General features: G+C 32.0%; 1 protein-coding gene across 1 annotated transcript; it reads right to left on the bottom strand.

Annotated features, from left to right (window-relative positions):
* Window positions 1-10,815: 10,815 nt before the first annotated feature.
* LOC139849048 (uncharacterized) lies at window positions 10,816-12,089 on the bottom strand. The gene is made up of 3 exons (XM_071838724.1): window positions 11,883-12,089; window positions 11,276-11,449; window positions 10,816-11,103 (listed from the first exon to the last, which is right to left on the bottom strand). Exons 1-3 carry the CDS (start codon window positions 12,087-12,089, stop codon window positions 10,816-10,818), a joined length of 669 nt encoding a protein of 222 aa, XP_071694825.1.
* Window positions 12,090-16,999: the final 4,910 nt, after the last annotated feature.

The raw sequence follows: 16,999 nt of genomic DNA, 5'->3' as shown, positions 1-16,999 counted from the left end.
GGTCCTTCAGTTCCATCGAATTCCAGAGGTTTACAGGCAGTGAATGCCTTGTAGGAGCATTCTACACGGTTTCCTGTAGAGTTAACTCCACTGCGAGACCCTGAGTTATTGTTGTTTTGCATTGCAGCCTGTACTGCGGTTATATTTGCTGCAAGGAAAGCACAGAAGTCTTCTTCACTCATGTTCAAGTTCTGACGAGTAGTCAGTGCCATTTCCTTCAAAAATAGCCAAAATAATTAAGTTAATCATATAGAATATTAAGAGTAGTCAATAGTATTCCGTAGCATAATATGAACTCCTTTATAAAAGCTTTTTCTTCATATTAGCGTTTTATAAGTTTTAATTCGGGTAATACCTACCCGTTAAGTTCATACTTAGTAGCTAACATACAATTCAACTACTACAATTCTATATGAAAAACTGATTATAATAATATTTCACATTCAAACTTTTATACAATATTTTGCAAACTTACAATACCGCTATTTTACATATAGCATGAAATATAGCACATAAAAACTCTGATATAAAACAGTTGCGAAGACAATTCTAGTTAATACTCAAGTCGTTCAACAAAGGCAATAAAGACACGTAATTCATACGTCCAGAAACAAGTCATGCATTCTGGTTTTACTAAGACTACTTCCCATCCTTGGTCTTGTGGAACATAACCGTTGTGACCGTTGACAAGACAGCATGTTGTAATGTCGTCAAAGGGATGAGGGTTTCGTAATGTCCAACAACCCCGTAATAATCTAAAAACCTTGTTTCTCGCTCCAACTACTGAATCCGTCACTTGTGGAAAGGTTTTATTTAAAAGTTGTAATCCGATGTTCTTTTTCTCACTTTGGTGAGAAGCGAACATCACTAACACGTAAGCATAACATGCTTCCTTATGTTGCATGTTAGAAGCTCTTTCTAACTCACAAAATTCTATGTTGGGATATGTTGAGTCAAAATAGGTTCTTAACCCGTAGCGTAAAATTGCATTTGGATTCCCCGCACTTAACGCTTTAAAGAAAACACGGCGTAACTTATGGTCTCCCCAATGTGATATACCCCACCTATCAAAGGAAAGCCTTTTATAAACTAAGGCATTTCTGGAAAGTCTTTCAAATGTTTGACAAGTTAATTTCACCATAACTAATTGTGCTGATGAATTCTGACCGACTCTAGACAAGATTTCATCAATCATATCCTCTGGTAGGTCTTCTAAAATATTCGGTTGTCTACCCTTAACGTCCATTTTGTGTTTTTATGCTGTAAAATAGAAAAGGATTAGATTCGTAAAATATAATTAACAAACAATACAAGCAATTTTTACATAGAACATAAAAGTACAAGCACACTACAATACATATAATACACAACATGATTACAAACCTCTAATCTGAATCACCTATTTCTTCTTCTTCGGACATGGTTCATTTTCCTAATTTTCTAGGGATATATGGTGTTCCTCTAATACGAGCCGTTGTTTTCCACAATGGTTTAGAAAAACCTGGTGGTTTAGAGGTTCCCGGGTTATTGTTATAATTTAGGAAATACGGATGTTGCCGATACATATAAAGTTCATCGGGGTTGGAATCAGGTTTCTCTATTTTTATACCTTTTCCCTTATTATTTTCTTTTGCTTTATTAAATTGGGTCGAGGTAATTTCTATAACATCATCGGAATCCTCATCGGGATCCGATTCATCGGAAAATTGGTAATCTTCCCAATATTTTGCTTCCTCGGCGGAAACACCATTGACCATTATTAATTTTGGTCCATTCGTTGAGGGTTTTCTTTTACTTATATATTTTTCTGTGGTTCCTAATATTTCCTCCTCTGGAACCTCTTCTTCTTCTTCCGGTTCCTCTTCTTCCGGTTCTTCTTCTTCTTTCGGTTCCTTTTCTTCCGGTTCCTCTTCTTCCGGTTCCTCTTCGGAAATTTGTGAATCTTCCCAATATATATTCGACTCTTCATTATTATTAGCTGAGTCGATGAGATTTGTACTAGAGGTAGACATCTATCACGCAATATCAAACATGTTAAGAGATTAATATATCACATAATATTTACATGTTACAATATATAGTTTCCAACAAAAATGTTATGCAATCGTTTTTCAAGTAAACACGGTCGAAGTCCAGATTCACTAATGCATCCTAACGAACTCGATAAGACACACTAATGCAAATTTCTGGTTCTCTAAGACCAACGCTCTGATACCAACTGAAATGTCCCGTTCATATTGATTATAAACGTTCCATATTAATTGATTTCGTCGCGAGGTTTTGACCTCTATATGAGACGTTTTTCAAAGACTGCATTCATTTTTAATACAACCATAACCTTTATTTTATCGATAAAGATTTAAAAAGAATTACATAGATTATCAAATAATGATAATCTAAAATATACCGTTTACACACGACCATTACATAATGGTTTACAATAGGAATATATTACATCAAAATAAGTTTCTTGAATGCAGTTTTTACACAATATCATACAAGCATGGACTCCAATCTTGTCCTTATTTTAGTATACAACAGCGGAAGTTCTTAATAATCACCTGATAATAAACATGCTTAAAACGTCAACAAAAATGTTGGTGAGTTATAGGTTAAACCTATATATTATCAAATCATAATAATAGACCACAAGATTTCATTTTTATAACACATCTCATATCAGGCATTTCGCTAACTGCATAGAGATAAAAATCATTCATATGTTGAACACCTGGTAACCGACGTTAACATAATGCATAGAATATCCCCAAAGTAGAACCTCTCGTCTGTATAATAATATCGAAGTACTAAACCATCCATAACCTGAATGGGGGTTGTTAAGCCCAATAGATCTATCTTTAGGATTCGCGTCAATTAGGGGCCATTTCCCTAATTCTTAGGTTACCAGACTTGAAGGGCGATATTTGGTTTAATAATCCAACCATAGAATGTAGTTTTGCGTACTTGTATCTATTTTGTAAAACATTTATAAAGCTGCATGTATTCTCATCCAAAAAAAAAATATTAGATTTTAAAAGTGGGACTATAACTCACTTTTACAGATTTTTCCTTCGTTGGAAAATAAGACTTGGCCACTGGTCGATTCACGAACCTATAACAAATGTGTACATATATATCAAAGTATGATCGAAGTATATTCACAACATTTTTTATTACCTTTTTATGATGTAAGTTTGTTAAGTTAGCAGTCCTCGTTAGTAACCTACAACTAGTTGTCCACAGTTAGATGTACATAAATAAATTGATATATATTATCTTGAATCAATCCACAACCTAATGTATACACGTCTCAGGCTAGATCACAACTTAAAGTATATATATTTTCGAAATCAACCTCAACCCTGTATAGCTAACTCAAATATTACTGCATATAGAGTGTCTATGGTTGTTCCAAATAATATATATATACATGGGTCGATATGATATGTCAAAACATTTGCATACGTGACTATGGTATCCAAAGATTACATAATATATTAGAATACATGTATGGTACAATATAAGTTAGCTAGGATATGATTAATATAGATTTGTTACGAATTTTCACGTAGTTACCTCAAGTAAAATTATCCAATCTTGTTTTACCCATAACTTCCTCGTTTTAAATCCGTTTTGAGTGATTCAAGTTGCTATGGTTTCATATTGATCTTAAGTTTATGAATCCAAACAAAAAAAGGATAAGTTTATAGTCGGAAGTATAGAATACAAGTAGTTTTTTTAAAGGTAGTCATTTCAGTCGAAAGAACGACGTCTTGATGACCATTTTGAAAAACATACTTTCACTTTGAGTTTAACTATGATTTTTGGATATAGTTTCATGTTCATAAGAAAAATCATTTTCCCAGAAGAACAACTTTTAAATCAAAGTTTATCATAGTTTTTAATTATCAAGCCCAAAACAGCCCGCGGTGTTACTACAACGGCGTATGTCCGGTTTTACAGTGTTTTTCATGTTTCTAGGTTTTAAATCATTAAGTAAGCATATCATATAGATATAGAACATGTGTTTAGTTGATTTTAAAAGTCAAGTTAGAAGGATTAACTTTGTTTGCGAACAAGTTTAGAACTAACTAAACTATGTTCTAGTGATTACAAGTTATAATATTCGAATAAGATAGTTTTATATATATATGAATCGAATGATGTTATGAACATAATTACTACATCAATTTTAGTAAGTAAACCTACTAGAAGTGACAAGAAATGATCTAGCTTCAAAGGATCTTGAATGGCTTGAAAGTTCTTGAAGTAGAATCATGACATGAAAACAAGTTCAAGTAAGATTTCTACTCGAATTAAGATTGTTATAGTTATAGAAATTGAATCAAAGTTTGAATATGAATTATACCTTGAATTAGAATGATAATCTACTGTAAATAACAGAGGTTTCTTGATCTTAGATGATTACTTGAAATGGATTAGAAAGCTTGGAAGTAAGCATTTATGAAGTGTTCTTGAGTAGTTGTTTTGTATGTTGATCTAGGTTAAATAGATTGAGCTAAATTATGAAGACAATGATGAAGAACACTTAGAACAATGAGAGAGGAATTGAGAAAGAGTAATTTGATGCATAAAAGTTGGAATGAAAATGTGTTTATGGTTGGTGAAGAAAAACTTGAATGAGCACTTGCGATATAGGCTCCATTAGTTTGTATTTTTGTTAGATATTTCATGCTAGATGTTAAATGAAGGTTCCCACATGTTTAGGTGACTCACCAAGGCTGCTAAGGGCTGATCATTGAAGTGTATATACCAATAGTATATACGTCTAGAGGTTGGGTATTGTACGAGTACGAATACGGATTGAATACGAGTAAATTGTGTTTACTGTAGCAAATAGTATTTTACTGAAGCAAATAGTATTTTACTGTAGCAAGCGAAAATTTACTGTAGCAAATAGTGTTTTACTTGTACATCTTTGATTTAATTTTATTTCTTCTTATATATATATATATATATATATATATATATATATATATATATATATATATATATATATAATAAAAACTTACATCATAAAAAAATAAAACGATTATATAATTATCACAAGTTATGACGTTCGTGAATCATCAGGCAAACTGGGTGGTCACTTGTCTACATGAAACTCATTTCAAATAATCAAGTCTTAACAAGTTTGATTGCTTAACATGTTGGAAACATTTAATCATGTAAATATAGTTTTCATTTAATATATAAACATGGAAAAGTTTGGGTCACTACATACTATATGCATTAACTATGTGAGATTTGGTCCTATTGAGTGAAAGTGACATAACACTCCAAGAGTGGTAAACCCAACATTCTTGGAGAAGTGTCTTGATTGATATTTTAGAAAATCTCAGTTTGGTCAAGACTTACTTAGTGACATTAATGCATTTGGTTCAATCCTAAAGACTAGTCAATATGTCATTAACTTCCTAGTTTCAATTAATCACAAGTCATGTTCATTTTAAGATTAATTGAATGATGTCTTTCTAAATTAAGCATTAAGTATGTAAAGACATCAATGTTAAGTCATACTTGGACAAGTAAACACAATGTGTTACTTAGACAAGACCAAATAGACAATTGGTCATTATTCCTTTGTGAACCATTTTACACTTAATTTATTGGAGTAAACTAGTTACTTGAATCCTAGTAATTAAGTTGGCGAATTGATAAGTATTAAACATATTAGCAAGTAGTAAGTAATACTCACATATAGAAAGAGATAGTTATTAATCATTTAGATATTTGCACAACACTACGGTTTAAGCTTTAGCAAGCTTACTTGCAATATAACATATTGCATGATAAATGTGTAAGCACACATTAATGTCCAACAAATGCACAAGGGAAGAGCAATCTCTAGTTGGGAATTGATGACCATCCTAAATGTATCTAAGTGAATTTTAGGATTACAATTCTTTACTTAAAAGCATTGTTCTTCATTTAGCCTTAATTTATCACTAAGTAAACTTTAATTGTAATTAGTGTTCTAGTGACATTAGCCTATGTGTGTTAGTACTTGGTGATCATCCTAAGAATGTCGAGACAGATTTTAAGATCACAAGTTATTGATTAACACTTATATGTTATGCCTAATCATGATTAATTTATCATTAAGATGTAATTAATCATAATTAACCAAGATTAGTGTTTTTATGACCAAGACTCAATTGAGTATGGAAAGGACATCCATTCTAAGCATGTTGAAAAAGGTTTCATGAATTATAGATGTCAGAAAGTAGTCAAACTAAATTTGATCAAAAATGGTGACAGAAGATTCTGCGGTAGCACTACGGTTGACCGTGGTGGCAGTCGTGCAACTTGTTTTCACAAAACTGCGTTGCAATTCAGTCTGGGCTTCTACGGCTGGGTATGTGTGACAACCCGGAAATTTCTAACCAAATTTAAACTTTATCATTATATTATTCCGACATGATAAGCAATGTTTGTTAAGTTGAATCTCAAAAATTTTAAACTGTGTTCATACATTCATTTTAACCTCGACCAAATTCCGACGATTCACGAACCATTATATAAATGGATATGATTATATATATGTATATATATTATAACTTGAGAATATTAACAAAGTATTAAACGTATAATACTTTACATGAACGTATTTGTTTCAATATGTTTATCGATGGAATTAGAAGATAATATCAAATGATTGATTTATCAGATACATTGTATGATTACGAGTCTCTGTTGAGAGATCTACTTTGATTTAGGAAACCTTTCATTTTTAACGGTATTCTGAATAAATGGTAAAGTGATGTTCGAGTAAGGACAAAGTGTCAAGTAGCGAGAGCTAGACTGATTGGTGGAAATTCCTGTTGATTTCCAATGCATGCCTTACAATAATTGCCTCGTGACTTTTGACAAGATAAACTATTTAACTTTCATATTATTTAATGTAAAAGTAAAATTTGGGAATATAGATAATTTAGAAAATGAATATTGATAAGTTAGGTAAATTGACGTTTTACATTAAAATGATTTTATACGTTTATCTAATCTTCGGACTTTATCTTACGCTTCACCAGCAAACGGTAATTTAAAAACTTGAAAACCTGTTATGAATTATATACGATCTTACTTTTAGAAAACATTTTATGATATTTTAACCTTTTAACAAAATGATTCTTAAATATATATTAGTTTTGGAAAACAAAAGTTATCATATTTATTTGATTTTCTACTAAAACATTTTTCAGCTTAGAAAGAACTTTATTATCAAAACGTTTTATAAGATACTTTGTTAAATGAATTTTGATGAACTTAATTAAAGCTTTATATTATAAATTACAAATATATATATATATATATATATATATATATATATATATATATATATATATATATATATATATATATATATATATATATATATATAGTGTTTCAAAAACATAAACGTAATATGATATAATATTTTCTATCATTTAAACAATTATAAATGAATTTTGAAATATAATTACTTTTGAAAAATTAAAATATTATATTATTAAATAAATATTTCAATCCTATATTATATGTACAAACTTATGTCTTTAAATTAAAACTTATACATATTTTACAATGCGATTAAATATAATTTTGTCAGAAAACATTTTAATTTAAAAATAATTTTATATTAATATATAACGAGTCGATGATTTATAGAAGCAAATGAACAAAATGCTTGAACGTTCAAATTACATTTCAAGTAATATAGTTTAGTAATAATCTAAGTCTATATTTTGACAAGAGTACGAGTCACGAAACATAAAGTGCTAGTTTTCTAAGCGTACGAAACGTCATTCGAAAAACCGGAACTGAGACTTTAGTCGAGTGACAATGTGCAAGTCATTGGAACTAAAATTATAAGTTAACTATGCACGTGAATATTATATAATATATTTATAATTATATAAATTAACTATATATATATTTATTTATTATTAAAAATGTCGACAGCCTTTAATCATTGATTGATGAGCTGGAAATGTGTCACGACCCCCGTCTCGATTTCCCAAGACGTGGTGTGAACTTCAACATAGTGTCCCAGGTCATAGTCAACGTAGCAGCGGAAACATAATTATTATTACATCACGGTCTCTATTTTTAGTTTTGGTACATCGTGGTTACAAAATACAAGTACAAACATAGTACAAATACAAATACATCATAATCTAGCCTATCAATACTAGATTTAACAAAAGACATTTTAAAACTTCCACGATGCCCGACCTGAAAGTGCTTCCAAAAGTTAAGTACCTGAGATAAATACTTAAAAACGTCAATATAAATATTGGTGAGTTCATAGGTTTAGTTACATTGCATAAGTTAATGGACATCAAGATTTCATGTATAAAACAGTTAAAAAGTTATTCTAGTTCATGAGCTTTCGATATCGAACGTTAACGTAGAAGTACCCGAAAACAAGCGTCATTTAAGGTCTAAGTGCAAGTGGTTGAAGGTTATGCATCCGATAGCCTAGAAGGCCTATCCTGATGTGAGGAGTCATCCTCAAATAGATCTATTCATAATATTCGCGTTTACCAAACCGGTAATTAACTATATCAAAATCGGGCTTTCTAAAATGACCTTTGTTACTCAACATAGAATATAGTTGTAAGTACTTGATTCCAATATGTAAAATAGTAAACAAGTATTATCTCATCCCAAAAGTATAAAATATTAATTAAAAATGGGACTACGAACTCACAAGTAGGGCGGTGCGAAGCTTTCACGGTAATTGGTCAGATTGTGTTCGGTGTTCCGGGCTTGAGACTTAATAACATTTTAATAGGTCAGAGGTCTTACTATATGATATAGTACTTATTTAAGGTTTATGATCAATCCCTTAAGTAATCTTACATGTCCAAATCGATTCTTGGGTTCAAAAGTTACTAGTTCATGGTTTTTGAAAAAGATTGTTTTCGACTAGTTTTATCATGATAAAAGTGTAGGTGTTTCTAAAGATATATATATATCCATTTTAAGTGAACTTAGTATCTCTGGAAAGGTCTTTGAGTGTAGGTTCTAACCATGTAAGGTTAGCCTCTAAAATCAGAACATAAGTTGATCAAAAGTTCATTTCTTTACAAGTGTGCAAAACAGTTCAGTTTTACACTATACAATCTTTTGCAAATTTAAAAATAGGAGAACTTATCTATTTGACTCAAGAACTTTATAGAAGCTTTAGAACATATAAAATTGCGTGTTCCCAAAAGGAATAGTCTCAAAGTCTTCATTAACCTTGTCTTTGCAGATAAGGTTTTAGATTAATTTCTGACTTTAACAAATTCTTGTGTCAACTAGATAGGACCATATTTTGATGATTTCTTAATGGATTTAAGTGATTTTACTGTCCTTGTTTCCTTATTAAGTGTAATAATTATATCAGAAGACTTTGGTTCGAAATCTATTTTATAGTTTAAGATATGCATGATTCTTTCACCCTTGGTCAGATTGCCATGAATCTGAACCTATTTCACAAAATAAAATTCTAAAATGACTTTCCCTTTGATTTAAATCATGAAACTTTTACTAGGAGTCTCAAACACATATATGAACATCATATAAATTCATGAGTTCCAAAGAGCAAACATAAGTTGGTGTTTAAGTCATAGACTTCAAGTAAAAATTTGGACAGCTCAAAGACAAAATAGTTTTACATAGTATAATCACTTTGGTTCTTACTTTAACTTCATTTTAAGATATTGGACATATATAGATCTTAAGTATACTAATATAGTATCAAAATCAAGGTTAGCAATGTAGTCATCATTGAGTGATTTAACACTCTAGATCTAGCTTTTACACCATGAAGGTTCTTGATTTTGACTAGAAATGATGAATAGATTAAGTTAACTAGTTATACCTTGATGTAATCTACTTCTAAAGCTTCAAGAATATGATTATTAGATGGCCTAAGATCTGTAATTGAGAGTAAGAAAGAGTAGAGAGGGAAAGGGGAATGGAGAAATGGATGAATGAGAGGTAGAAGTGAGCTTTATATAGAGATCATGGTGGTGGTGGTGTGGGACGTGGCACAAGGAGAGGAGGGGGAGGGAGTGACTCATCCTTGCTCATTAATGGTGATCATGATTATGTCTTGCAAGATATTTAGCTTAGTGGAGAAGCATTAGAGAAGATATTTGAGAAGATATTTTGATGATGGTGTATGATGATGATGAAAACGTTGATGATGATGATGGTGTTCTAGTCAATTTTTGGTTTTGCAAGTGTACATGTACTTGTGTAGGCTTTCAAATGTTAAATCCTAAGATGTTTACTTGTATGTTTAGGGTTTAGGAAGTAAGCTAAAGTTAGGTTCTAATCAAGATAGGTTAAAGTTGATAAAAATGGTTAAGTTCAAGGAATTCAAGACTAGTTGTGAAAATGAAGAAGTGTAGAAAATTTTCTATCTTATGAACAAATGTTCAAATGAAATTGTCTCAAGTCATTATTCTAAATACTTAGTTAACAAGTTTATTTATAAAATTAATATATACATAAGAGTATATTTTCAACTTTAGGGTTTATGGTAATGAATTAGGGTTCATAGTAGTGAACTAGGGTTTATGATGATAAGTTAGGGTTTATAACTTTATGCAAATATGTAAAGTAATACCCAATCAAGTAAAGCTTAAAATGCATACTTAGGGCTATACAAACCCTAAAATAAACCAAGACATATATTGATAAATTTACTCGTCATGACGAAAAAAGTAACTTAAAGAAGTCGAACTAGACAACTTAGGTCGAAAAGCTAGAGTTATGACATTACCTACCCGTTAAGAAAAATTTCGTCCTGGAAATTTAGGAGGTACTTTGATTGTCGAATAAATGGGGATATTTCTGCCTTATATGATCCTCACATTCCCATGTGAACTCTGGACCTCTCCTGGCATTCCAGCAAACTTTAACAATTGGAATTCTACTATGCTTTAATGTTTTTACCTCACGATCTAATACCTCTACTGGCTCCTTGACAAAATGCAACTTGTCATCGATACTTAATTCTTCTAAAGGAATCACTAAATTCACATCAGACAAACAATTTTTCAAGTTCGAAACATGGAAAGCATTATGAATACCACTAAGCTCCTATGGTAGTTTCAATCTATATGCAACTAGACCAATCCTTTCAATAACCTCAAAAGGTCCTACATATCTTGGGCTCAGCTTTCCTAGTTTCCCAATCCTTATTACTCCTCTCCGGAGAAACTTTTAGCATAACTTTGTCACCTACTTGAAATTATAAAAATTTCCTTCGGACATCGGCATAACTCTTTTGCCTATTTCTCCATGTCTTTAGTCTTTCTTGAATCTGAAAGATCTTCTCGATTGTCTCTTGGATAATCTCGGGTCCTGTAAATTGTGAATCACCAATCTCATTCCAACATAATGGTGACCTACATTTTCTTCCATACAAAGCTTCAAATGGAGCAGCCTTTATATTTGAGTGATAACTATTTGTTATATGAAAACTCGGCTAAAGGTAAATACTGATCCCAGCCACTTCTAAAATCAATTACACATGCTCGGAGCATGTCTTCAAATGTCAGAATAGTTCTCTCACTCTGCCCATCAGTTTGGGGATGATAAGCCTTACTCATATCTAGACGAGTACCTAGGGCTTTTTGTAAAGATTTCCAAAATCTTGAAGTAAATCTGCTATCCCGGTCTGAGATAATAGAAATTGGAACTCCATGTCTAGAGACAATCTCCTTGATATACAAATCTGCCAACTTTTCCATCTTATCGGTTTCTTTCATAGTTAAGAAATGTGCAAATTTCGTAAGTCGATCCACTATTACCCAAATAGTGTCATAACCCTTCGCAGTCTTTGGTAATTTCGTAATAAATTCCATCGTAATTCCTACCCATTTCCATTCAGGAATTTCAGGTTGCTGCAGTAACCCTGATGGTTTCTGATTCTCAGCCTTGACTTTCGAACATGTCAAACACTTCCTAACATAAGTTGCAATTTCAGCTTTCATGTTTGGCCACCAATAGAATTCCTTTAAGTCATGGTACATTTTCCCAGACCCTGGATGAATTGAATATCTCGTCTTGTGTGCTTCATCCATCACAAGCTCTCTCAATCCACCAATCTTTGGAATCCAAATTCTGTTTGTAAAATATCGGGTTCCATCACTCAACTTCAAAGTTCTTATCCTTCTCACTAATTCCTTCCTTCTTCACGTTCTCTTCCTTCATAGCTTCCGATTGTGCATTTTGAATATGAGATACAAGGTTTGTCTGAATAGTCATATTCAATGACCTAACTCTCAGAGGTTTAACCCTTTCTTTGCGACTCAATGCATCAGCTACAATGTTCACTTTCCCTGGATGATATTGAATATCACAATCGTAATCATTTATAAGTTCTACCTAACATCTTTGTCACATGTTTAACTGTTTCTGATTGAAAATATGCTGAAGGCTTTTATGATTAGTATATATGGTACACTTGGTCCAGTATAAATAATGTCTCCATATTTTCAACACAAACACGACGGCTCCTAACTCCAGATCATGAGTTGTATAATTCTGCTCATGGTTCTTCAGTTGACGAGATGCATACGCAATGACCTTCTATCGTTGCATTAAAACACATCCTAATCCTTGCCGAGATGCATCACAATAAACCAAAAAATCTTCATTTCCTTCAGGTTGTGATAGTACAGGTGCAGTTGTCAACTTCTGTTTCAACATTTGAAAAGCAGATTCCTGTGCTGAGGTCCACTCAAATTTCTTATCCTTGTCCGTTAACACAGTCAATGGTCTTGCTATCTTGGAGAAATTCTGAATAAATCTTCTATAATATCTAGCAAGTCCTAGAAGTTGATGAATTTGAGATGGGTTCTTAGGTACTTCCTAATTCTTAATAGCCTCAATCTTGGTATGATCAATGTGGATGCCTTCTCTATCAACCACATGACCCAAAAATTGGACTGAATTGAGCCAAAAACCACACTTTGAAAATTTAGCATATAACTGCTCTTTTTCCAAAAGTTGCAAAACTAATCTCAAATGTTACTCATGCTCTTATTTATTCTTGGAGTAGATCAAAATATCATCGATAAATACTATGATGAATTTATCTAGATACGGCTTACATACCCTGTTCATCAGATCCATAAATACTGCAGGGGCGTTGGTTAAACCAAACGGCATTACCAAAAATTCATAATGGCCATAACGCGTTCTGAATGCTATCTTAGGCACATCGTCCTCTTTGACTCTTAATTGAATGTACCCTGATCTGAGGTCAATCTTAGAATAAACACTTGACCCTTGCAATTGGTCAAATAGATCATCTATCCTTGGTAACGGGTAACGATTCTTGACTGTAAGCTTATTCAGCTCTCGATAATCAATTCACATTCTGAAAGATCTGTCCTTCTTCTTGACAAACAAGATTGGAGCACCCCACAGAGAAACACTAGGTCAAATAAATCCTTTATCTAACAATTCTTGGAGTTGATTTGATAGTTCCTATAATTCTAAAGGAGCTAATCGATAAGGCGATTTGGCAACTGGTGCGGCTCCGGGAACTAAATCAATCTGGAATTCAACTTGTCTATGCGGAGGTAATCCTGTCAAATCTTCTGGGAATACTTGAGGAAACTCACGAACAACTGGAACATCTTCCAATCCAACTTCTTTGGTTTTGAGTTCTTTCACGTGAGCGAGAATGGAAGGATATCCCTTCTTTAGATATCTTAGAGCTCTCATACAGGAAATAATATTAAGGTTTACCTTACTCTTATCTCCTTGGATGACTAAGTTCTCACCATTCTCAAGAGGTATACGGATAGACTTTTCTGCACAATTAATATCCGCATGGTTCTTAGATAACCAGTCCATACCAATAACCACATCGAAACTTCCTAACTCAACGGGCATTAAATCAACTTCGAACAGATTGTTTGACAAATTTAAGGCACAACCTCACATAATCTTATCTACTTTTATCAACTTACCGTTTGCCAATTCTACAGCATATCTAGTGTCTAAGGCAGTTAAAGGCCTATTTATCACAACACTAAAATCCTTAGCTATAAAACTTTTATCAGCGCCGGTATCAAATAAAAAAGATGTTAAATGATTACCGATGAGGAACGTACCCGTGACTATCTCTGGGTCTTCACGAGCTTCCTTCGTGGTAATCTGAAAAGCTCGGCCCTTAGCCATTTCACCCTTCTTAATCTTAGGACATTCTTTCTTGAAATGCCCTACTTGACCACATCCAAAGCAAACATTCTGATTGTTCTTATCGTTCTTATCATTCCCTGATAAATGAACTCTACAATCCTTTGAGATATGCCCTTGCTTCTTGCATCTTTCACAAACTACAGTACACACACCGAAATGATGTTTCGTGCATCTGCTGCAATAGGGTTTCTTTCCTGCATACTTGCTATTCGAACTCTCCACCTTAGCAGTTCCTTACTTCTTAGAATTGCCTTCTTGGTTTCCATCTCACTTACGCTTCTCAGTCGTAACCTTCACATACGTCTTAGCATTGATTGTTTGAAGTCGCACTATTTGCGCCATTAAATCATGCGCCATATGAATAGCACTCTGAATCGTTTCTGGTTTTGATGACAATACATTACCTTGAATGTCTTCTGACAAACCCCAAATATATCTCTCAACTCTCTTATATTCGGGAGTGACCATGGTTGGGCACATTAAAGCTAACTCAAGAAATCGATTAGTATATCCTGAGATGTCCGTTCCTTGTTGTAGTGACCCGAACTTTTCCGAACCTTTCTATGATTATATGTTTAAAGAAAACTATATTTACATGATTAAATGTTTCCAACATGTTAAGCAATCAAACTTGTTAAGACTTGGTTAATTGAAACGGAAATTTTGTAAACCTCTGATTACCTAGTTTGACCAATGATTCACGAACGCTATAAGTTGTATATGACATGATGATACATAAATGAATAAATATATATGTTTAACATGATATAATGATCATCAAGTATCTCATTAAAAATAGTAACAATAAGTTATATACTTAAAAAGGAGACTATTGACGTATGAAACTCGAAACGATACATATAACGATTATCGTTATAACCACGTCTTACTAAATATATATGAAGCATATTAATACATTGTTATATTATATATAACATGATAATATGATAATTAAATATATCATTAAGTGTATTAACAATGAACTACATAAGTAAAAACAAAACTACTAACTTAAGAATTTCGAAACGAGACATATATGTAACGATTATCGTTGTAACGACATTTAAATGTATATATCATATTAAGATATATTAATATATCATAATATCATGATAATATAATAATTTAAAATCTCATTTGATATTATAAACTTTGGGTTAACAACATTTAACAAGATCGTTAACCTAAAGGTCTCAAAACAACACTTACATGTAACGACTAACGATGACTTAACGACTCAGTTAAAATGTATATACATGTAGTGTTTTAATATGTATTCATACACTTTTGAAAGAATTCAAGACACTTATCAAAATACTTCTACTTAACAAAAATGCTTACAATTACATCCTCGTTCAGTTTCATCAACAATTCTACTTGTATGCACCCGTATTCGTACTCGTACAATATACAGCTTTTAGATGTATGTACTATTGGTATATACACTCCAATGATCAGCTCTTAGCAGTCCATATGAGTCACCTAACACATGTGGGAACCATCATTTGGCAACTAGCATGAAATATCGCATAAAATTACAAAAATATGAGTAATCATTCATGACTTATTTACATGAAAACAAAATTACATATCATTTATATCTAATGCATACACCAACGACTAAAAACACCTACAAACACTTTCATTCTTCAATTTTCTTCATCTAATTGATCTCTCTCAAGTTTTAACTTCAAGTTCTAAGTGTTCTTCATAAATTCTACAAGTTCTAGTTACATAAAATCAAGAATACTTTCAAGTTTGCTAGCTCACTTCCAATCTTGTAAGGTGATCATCCAACCTCAAGAAATCTTTATTTCTTACAGTAGGTTATCATTCTAATACAAGGTAATAATCATATTCAAACTTTGGTTCAATTTCTATAACTATAACAATCTTATTTCAAGTGATGATCTTACTTGAACTTGTTTTCGTGTCATGATTCTGCTTCAAAAACTTCGAGCCATCCAAGGATCCGTTGAAGCTAGATCCATTTTTCTATTTTCCAGTAGGTTTATCCAAGGAACTTAAGGTAGTAATGATTTTCATAACATCATTTGATTCATACATATAAAGCTATCTTATTCGAAGGTTTAAACTTGTAATCACTAGAACATAGTTTAGTTAATTCTAAACTTGTTCGCAAATAAAAGTTAATCCTTCTAACTTGACTTTTAAAATCAACTAAACACATGTTCTATATCAATATTATATGCTAACTTAATGATTTAAAACCTGGAAACACGAAAAACACCGTAAAACCGGATTTACGCCATCGTAGTAACACCCCGGGCTGTTTTGGGTTAGTTAATTAAAAACTATGATAAACTTTGATTTAAAAGTTGTTATTCTGGGAAAATGATTTATATTATGAACATGAAACTATATCCAAAAATTATGGTTAAACTCAAAGTGGAAGTATGTTTTCTAAAATGGTCATCTAGACGTCGTTCTTTCGACTGAAATGACTACCTTTACAAAAATGACTTGTAACCTATTTTTCCAACTATAAACCTATAATTTTTCTGTTTATATTCATAAAATAGAGTTCAATATGAAACCATAGCAATTTGATTCACTCAAAACGGATTTAAAATGAAGAAGTTATGGGTAAAACAAGATTGGATAATTTTTCTCATTTTAACTACGTGAAAATTGGTAACAAATCTATTACAACCATAACTTAATCAACTTGTATTATATATTATGTAATCTTGAGATACCAAAGACACGTATACAATGTTTCGACCTATCATGTCGACACATCTATATATATTTCGGA

This window comes from Rutidosis leptorrhynchoides, chromosome 5 (assembly GCF_046630445.1).
Source record: "Rutidosis leptorrhynchoides isolate AG116_Rl617_1_P2 chromosome 5, CSIRO_AGI_Rlap_v1, whole genome shotgun sequence".
Lineage (NCBI taxonomy): Eukaryota > Viridiplantae > Streptophyta > Magnoliopsida > Asterales > Asteraceae > Rutidosis > Rutidosis leptorrhynchoides.
Note: the sequence above shows the minus strand (reverse complement) of the source record. Positions and strands in the feature narration are given on the sequence as shown.